The sequence below is a fragment of the Pristiophorus japonicus genome, chromosome 7 (assembly GCF_044704955.1).
Source record: "Pristiophorus japonicus isolate sPriJap1 chromosome 7, sPriJap1.hap1, whole genome shotgun sequence".
NCBI lineage: Eukaryota > Metazoa > Chordata > Chondrichthyes > Pristiophoridae > Pristiophorus > Pristiophorus japonicus.
In genome coordinates, this window is record NC_091983.1 from 223,549,329 (window position 1) to 223,557,190 (window position 7,862).

A 7,862-nucleotide genomic window follows, 5' to 3' on the forward strand; every position below is an offset into this window, starting at 1 on the left:
TATATATATTTTTTAAAGTAGGCCAGGCGACGCAGCTCATGCATGGGTGCCAAAAGTTGGGCCAGTGATAAATGGGCTATAATCGGGCACTAGTTTGCAATTTTCAGCAAATATGGCTGATAGCCTGCATCTCAGCTCTTATATGGGTGCTAAATGGGCGATGATGTGCCGAAAGTCTAGCCCAATGGTTCCAGTCTACAACAGGCTTGCAAATGTTTCAATTTCCAGAAATTTGGATTATCTTACACGAGTTATATTTGTGTTACCCCTTACGAAGAAGGGCATAGAATCAGACAGCACAGAATGAAGCCATTCGGCCCATCCTGCCTGTGTTGGCTCTTTGGAAGAGCTATCCAATTGGTCCCACTCTCATCTGCTCTTTCCCCAGAGCCCTGCAAATTTTTCAAGGATTGTATCCTTGTTATTTTTTTCAAAGATTCCAAGATTCACATGGTTGGGAATTAATATTCTCTGACAATATCTTTTTTAATAAATATTTTTGAGTCAGCCGGGCGTGACAACCAAACATTTAAGCGACCCGCAAGTTTACTTAAACATTTTTTTTCACGGCTGGACAAAACTTGGCAGCAGCGCGAGGGCGGCTGGATATTCCGATCCTGAACCTGGGTTTATTTTGAAATGCGACCTTCTGATTCCACGTTTCGACATCACGGACTTTATACAAGAAATATTGATTTACTCGCGGGGATAATCATTAAAGAGACAGAGGGAGAAAATATTTAGGCAGTGCATGTGAAGAATGGCTTTAGTTTAACATTAACTCTCGCCAAACAGCGGCACCTGCTGTACTGGGTCAACTCGCGTCCTGCAGAGGGGTCCAACCTTTCAGGGCTGCAGTGATCGAGAGAGGTGGGAGGCTGCTGTCTCTCACTACTCGTTCAAGCACTGGGAATGTCCAATATAAGTGTGTGTGTGTGTGTGTGTGTGCAGATAGATAGACAGAACGAGAGGGTGAGAAATAGATGGATGTAGAGGGATGGAGAGAAGGAGAAATGGAGAGACCGAGGGAGAGGTAGAAACGAAGGGACAAATTGGGATTAAACCAGATGCAGACACAGAGAGGGAAAGGGGAAAGACACAGAATCAGAGGGAGGAACAGGTGGAGAGGGAAAGAGGCAGGGCATTGAGAAGTGTAGGGACAAAATATAAGGAGAAATGTACAGAATGAGGCAGCGAGAGGGCGGAAATAGACCGGTGGAGAGAGAAGTGCGAAAACAGAAGCAGGTACACTTCTGAATGGTTTTCTCCAGGCGTCTGTCTGCTCTCCTGTCTCTCTATTTGTATTTCTTTATGTGTCCCTTTATTGTGAGAGTGTGTGCATATGTGTGTTTGTGTGTGTGTGTGTGTATATGTGTGTATGTGTGTGTGTATATGTGTGTATGTGTGTGTATATGTGTGTATGTATGTGTGTGTATATGTGTGTATATGTGTGTATGTGTGTGTGTGTATGTGTGTGTGTGCATAAGTGTGAGAATGTGAGTGTGTGTATACATGCGAGAGTGTGTGTATAAGTGTGAGAGTGTGAGTGTGTGTATAAGTGTGAGAGTGTGTGTGTGTGAGTGTGTGTATAAGTGAGTGTGAGTGTGTGTATAAGTGTGAGAGTGTGTGTGTGAGTGTGTGTATAAGTGTGAGAGTGTGTGTGTGTGAGTGTGTGTATAAGTGAGTGTGAGTGTGTGTATAAGTGTGAGAGTGTGTGTGTGAGTGTGTGTATAAGTGTGAGAGTGTGAGTATGTGTATAAGTGTGAGAGTGTGTGTATAAGTGTGAGAGTGTGTGTATATAAGTGTGTGTGTGAGTGTGTGTATAAGCGTGTGTGAGTGTGTGTATAAGTGTGAGAGTGTGTGTATAAGTGTGTGTGTGTGCCTATAAGTGTGAGAGTGTGTATATGTCTGTGTGAGTCTGTGTATAACTGTGCGTGTGAGTGTATAAGTGTGTGAGTCAGTGTATAAGTATGTGTATGTGAGTGTGTGTATAAGTGTGAGAGTGTGTGTATATGTCTGTGAATATATATATACATATATATGAGTATAAGTGTGTGTGTATAAGTGTGTGTGCATGTATGAGTGTGTATAAGTGTGTGTTAGTGTGTATCTGTGTGCATTATGTGTATAGGTATGTGTGTGTATGTACATGTATAATTGTGCATGAGCATGTGTGTATATAAGTGTGTGTGAGTGGATATAAGCATGTGTGTGTAAAAGTGTGTCTGAGTATGGATATAAGTGTAAATGTGTGAGTGTGTGCATGTGCATGTGAATATATAAGTGTTTGTCTGAGTGTGTGTGTGAGTGTTTTAATGTGTATACGTGTGACAGTGTGTGTGTATATATGTGTGTGTAGGTGTGTATAAGTGTGACAGTGTGTGTATAAGTGTGACAGTGTGTGTGTGCATGTATGTGACAGTGTGTGTGTGTTGCTATGTCTGTCTCGGTGCTTGTCTCCCTGTGCCTATTCCGTGCCCTTTGACTGGTAATAATGGGCATTAGCAGTCAGGTCAGGCTGTAATGCTCAGCCGGCGGGTCTCTATGGAAATGTGCACATCACTGAAGGATTTGAATCTAAATCAGCATCTCTTTCACCCCTCCCGGAAATAATAATAATAATTAATAATCACCATCTCCCCCTCTCAGCTTTAATAGAAGCAACTCCAATCACTGCTTTACAGACCCTGTCTCACAATTCCCAGACTCCCTCTCCAGCCCGTAAGCTGGCCAAAGGTAGAACGTTTCCGAAACTCCTGGTCCAATCCGTGATCGCAAATCGTTTTCAGGGTTAGGCAGAGAGGGAGGGAGAGAGGGTGAGCGGGAGAGCGAGAGGGGGAAGGAAGGAGTGAGAGGGAGGGGCTGAGGGAGAGCGAGAGGGAGAGAGCGAGGGGGGAGGGAGTGAAAGGGAGGGGGTGAGGGAGAGCAAGAAGGAGAAGCGGAGGGAGGGAGAGAACGAGGGAGAGAGGGAGACGGAGGGAGAGAGGGAAAGGGAGAGTGAGGGGGGAGGAAGAGAAGGAGAGAAGGAGGGAGGGAGAGGGAGAGAAGATGGGGAGAGAGGGAGGGAGAGAGGCTGAGCGGGAGAGCGAGAGGGGGAAGGAAGGAGCGAGAGGGAGGGGGTGAGGGAGAGCAAGAGGGAGAGAGGGAGGGAGGGAGAGAGCGAGGGGGAGGGAGTGAAAGGGAGGGGGTGAGGGAGAGCAAGAAGGAGAAACGGAGGGAGGGAGAGAACGAGGGAGAGAGGGAGACGGAGGGAGAGAGGGAAAGGGAGAGTGAGGGGGAGGAAGAGAAGGAGAGGAGAGAGGGAGAAAAGAGAGGGGAAGAGAGGGAGGGAGAGAGTGAGAAGGAGAGAGGGAGGGAGAGTGAGCGTGAGAGGGAGCGAAAGCAAAGGGAGAGTGAGAGAGAGGGTGAGAGCGAGAGAGGGAGGGAGAGAGGGAGAGAGCGAGGGGGCGCGGACGGATGAGAGCGCGAACAGTTCCCTGAGAGTGTCTGTACAAATGATATAAGTGTATGTAAGGGCGGGCGAAGTGTCACTGAGCGGGACACACTGGGCAGCTGTGGAGCTTGCTGTGCTCCATTCCTTGTTTTATTTTTGAAAAGCGTATCCAAACGCGCGAATATTGCCCTTTTAATTAGGTAGACGATCGTGTCACATAATTTTCTTACAAGATGGGGGTGGGGGGTGGGAGGAGAGTGCATGAATATAGAAATATCTTTCCCTCCCTCCGGAGACGGGGTCCGTTCAGCCGCATCGCGGTCTGCGAGTCAACCCGCAGCAACCAGGGTTATATCTGGTCAAAGTCTGGTTAGTGTGTGTGTGTGAGGAGAGAGAGAGGGAGACAGGGAGAGAGGCAGAGAGGGGGAGACAGGGAGAGAAGCAGAGAGGGGCAGAGAGAGGGAGAGAGGGAGAGAGGGGGAGAGAAGGAGAGAGGCAGAGAGGGACAGAGACAGGGAGAGAGGGGGAGAGGGGGAGACAAGGAGAGAGGCAGAGAGGGACAGAGACAGGGAGAGAAGGAGAGAGACAGTGAGAGGGTGAGAGAGACAGAGGGAGAGAGACTGAGGGGCAGAGAGAGGGGGAGAGTGACAGAAAGAGGGTGAGAGAGACAGAGGAAGAGAGACAGTGGGAGAGGGACAGAGAGGGGCAGAGGTAATTAGAGAGAGAGAGAGAAGGAAAGAGAGCGGGAGGGAGACAGAGAGAGGGAGAGAGGAGAGGGAGAGACAGAGAAAAGGTGAGAGGTAGAGGGGAGAGAGACAGAGAGAGGGAAAGGGAGAGAGGAGAGGGAGAGACAGAGAAAGGGCGAGAGGTAGAGGGGAGAGTGTGGCAGAGAGGCAAAGGAGTGAGAGAGACAGAGAGAGGGAGAGAGGAGAGGGAGAGACAGAGAAAAGGTGAGAGGTAGAGGGGAGAGAGACAGAGAGAGAGAGAGGGAAAGGGAGAGAGGAGAGGGAGAGTCAGAGAAAGGGTGAGAGGTAGAGGGTAGTGTGTGGCAGAGAGGCAAAGGAGAGAGTGAGAGGCAGAGAGAGAAAGTGGACAGGAAAGAAGTGAAACTGAACAATATTATCAATTTCATCATTACTTCCCTCCGCTCCAGCCGGTGTCAAACCGCTCTGCAACTCACATGTGCTGCTGTGCAATAATTTAAAAGTAACAAATATATAATATGTAGAATTATGAACAATTAGATTAATGAGATATAATAATTGTAGCCGGAGAGCAGTGGGAGCTGGCGGCACTTACCTTGGCACTATGAAAGTACAGCAGGGCGGCCAGGAGCCAGTTGAGCAAACTGAGTAGCGAGTTCATGATTGCGCGCTTATATTGTATCCCACCAGAAATACGACTTGAGGAACTTTCTTAATGGTGAAATAATTTTTTTGTTGCACAAAAAGAAATATTTAAAAGAGTCACCGCGCTATAAGCAGACAGCCGTCATCCTACTCCACGTCCCGTGTGGTTTTTTTTTGTGGAGGGAGTTTGTAGAAACAAACAGAAAAGTTCTTGTTGCAGTATCACGGTCTGTTGTAATGTTTTACTGCCAAGGGGCTGAGCTGAGCTGAACGCCGATCTCCTGTGTGTAACAGTGCCGGGGGCTTTTCCCCTCTTGGTCTCTTCTGTCTCCCGCCTTCAATCCTCTGTTCTCAATGTAACATCCCTCCTATGTGGCAAACAAATCATCGACCCTCTTAATTTTCTCCCTCTCTCCTTCTCGGTGTGTGTCTGTTCCTCTCCACCGGCGAGCACCGCACGTCTTCGGCTGGCCAACTGTAAGGACAAAGTTGACGAGACTTTCTCTCTCCCAGACACACACACACACACACTCGAGCGATCTGCCTCTGTTCAAACAGCTGCTTGTTCTCGCCTCTTTCAGGGGAGGGAGGGGGGTGTCGGTCGGTTAGTTGGTTGGTTGAAGCCCCACAACTTGTTTTCAAAAGAAAAAAAAAATTAAAAATTATATATATATATATGTCATGAAAATTCAAATCCCAGATCTGGTACGGTCTCTCCTCTGTGGTTGGAACACGAAAAAAATTACCCCAGCACCGATTGAAAAGCAATTTCTCCAACAGAAAAAAAATCTGTATATGTATTTATAGAATTGAGGGGAGGAGGGAAAAAAAAGTACTGGGTTGGAAGTGGGATCTCGAACTCCTTGTGTTGGTAATCCGACGACGAGGGTTGCTGGTTAACTGCGTTCGCTCCCTCTCTCACACTCTCTCTGATTCAATGCAGGGCTGACTCCTGCACCAATCCAGTCCCTCTCTCTCCACCAATGGGCGGCGCCAGCCTTTTGATACTTGTCACTGTCTATCTGCTCACTATTGAGCAAAAAAGAAAGTTGGGGAGTGAGAAATATTCGAATTTTAGAATCAATTGTGCGATGACAGTTCTGGGCAGGAACACCACAGGGAAATTGCTCCACTGGTTGGGGTGGGGGTAGGGGGTCATTCGTTTATTACAGGTTGTGTCGATACATTCAGATTTCGAATTAGATCGATTTCTTTCAGAAAATAACGTTTTGGGATTCGGGACGCAGAGAGTTTAAGACGCGACGTGTAGCAGGCTCGGTTGGAACAGGTGACCTTGCACCTCTGGGTCCCCGAAGCTCACTCAATACTGGGGACCCCCGAAGCTCACCCAATACTGGGGACGACTCCCTCCCCCCCCCCCCCCCCCGCCGCTTGGTGTCTGGGTCTGTGCAGATAATTGATCGAGATTGATTGCCACGATAAGTCGGCAACTCCATTATCGTTGTGTCCTGCCCCTGCCAGGATGGTTGAAGGTGAACTGGATGGACCTTGGTCCTTTGTTTTTCGCTCTCCAGATTCCAATGTGCCCCCCACCGATGAGGTTATTGGTGAGATTTAACGCCTCACAGAGGGAGCCTGTGCAGCCTATCAACCTTGCCTTCTCGGCAACTAAACCCAGCGAGATTTTAAAAGCGAAAGTTGGATTGATTTGCCTATTCTTAAAAGGGCAATGCTTGTTTCTAGGCATATTTCTGCGGGTCCCAGGTATAGACTTTTCAGAGCTAGTTTTAATCTTGTTCAATTTTTCTGTTTGTTTCACAAACAATAATAATAATAATATTGATTTATTAATTACCGAAGAAAGGGTTTGAGTGTAAAGAGTGTAAATCTATTTCCACGGGTTAACAAGAAGAATTAGTACTCGGAGTAAAAGAGAATGGTTAGAACAGTCAAGGCTACTTTGGGTACAGGGGGTGGAAATGAAGGAAGAAAAGTTGAAAGGGAGATGGGAAAGGGATGGGTAAATGTGATCCGGACTATTGGCTCGTGTGGAGGGGAAACCCTGGCAGAGAATAGGTGGGCCGAGTGGCCTGGTTCGAGTTTGCAACTTCTACGCATGTCTACGTTTCAGTAAATGTTCATGCAAAGGGTTGTCGGGATATGGAGTACATTACCACAAATGAGCAATTGAAGGCAAGTCAATCACAACAGACATGAAGTAATTAGACTAAGACTGGAAGAATAAATATTAAAGGCCACCGGGAAAGAGAGGGAAATGGGATTGGAGCGCAGCACTGACATGGAGGCAGGAAAGGGCTGAATAGATTCCTCCCATGTGGAGTTTGCTATGGTTTTATGAAATGGTGAATAAAGATGTGTGTGTGTGTGTGTGTGTGTATGGATGGAGGTAAAGGAATAAAGGTGAGAGGGACTTACTACGGTGAAGATGAGCACACTGTACTGCTGTCGAAGAGATCAAAAGTAGAGGGAGAAACTCCATGGGCAATAGCCATTGCAGTTTCAGTATCTTGTATTGGCCTCATCATCATAGGCAGTCCCTCAAAATCGAGGAAGACTTTCTTCCACTCTAAAAGTGAGTTCTCAGGTGACTGTACAGTCTAATATGGGAATTACAGTCTCTGTCACAGGTGGGACAGACAGTGGTTGAGGGAAAGGGTGGCTGGGGAGTCTAGTTTTGCCGCACGCTCCTTCCGCTGCCTGCGCTTGTTTTCTGCATGCTGTTGACAATAAGACTCAAGGTGCTCAGCGGCCTCCCGGATTCGCTTCCTCCACTTAGGGCAGTCTTTGGCCAGGGATTCCCAGGTGTCGGTGGGGATGTTGCACTATATCAAGGAGGCTTTGAGGGTGTCCTTGAAATGTTTAATCTGGCCAACTGGGGCTCGCTTGCCGTGTAGGAGTTCCGAGTAGAGCGTTTGCTTTGGGAGTCTTGTGTCGGGCATGCGGACTATGTGGCCTGCCCAATGGAGCTGGTCGAGTGTGGTCAGTGCTTCGATGCTGGGGATGTTGGCCTGATTGAGAACACTATGGCCTATACATAGAATGAAAGCTGCTCCCTGAAAATCACTAGTGCTGGGCATCGTCTCATGGGCTTCAACAAT

The 7,862-nt window shown here is 47.8% G+C and overlaps 1 protein-coding gene across 6 annotated transcripts in view; it reads right to left on the minus strand.

The window, feature by feature from the left end:
- The window catches only part of LOC139267479 (vascular endothelial growth factor A-like), a 40,773-nt gene extending 34,411 nt beyond the window's left edge, over window positions 1–6,362 (minus strand). For 3 of the 6 annotated variants that reach the window (XM_070885858.1, XM_070885857.1, XM_070885852.1), the window contains exon 1: window positions 4,733–5,720. In XM_070885858.1, coding sequence (XP_070741959.1) covers window positions 4,733–4,798 — 66 coding nt within the window. In that variant the 5' untranslated portion in view covers window positions 4,799–5,720. Of the gene's footprint in view, window positions 1–4,732; window positions 5,721–6,290 lie in introns of those variants that run through there. The other 3 variants (XM_070885853.1, XM_070885856.1, XM_070885854.1) reach the window with 3 other exon arrangements.
- Window positions 6,363–7,862: the final 1,500 nt, after the last annotated feature.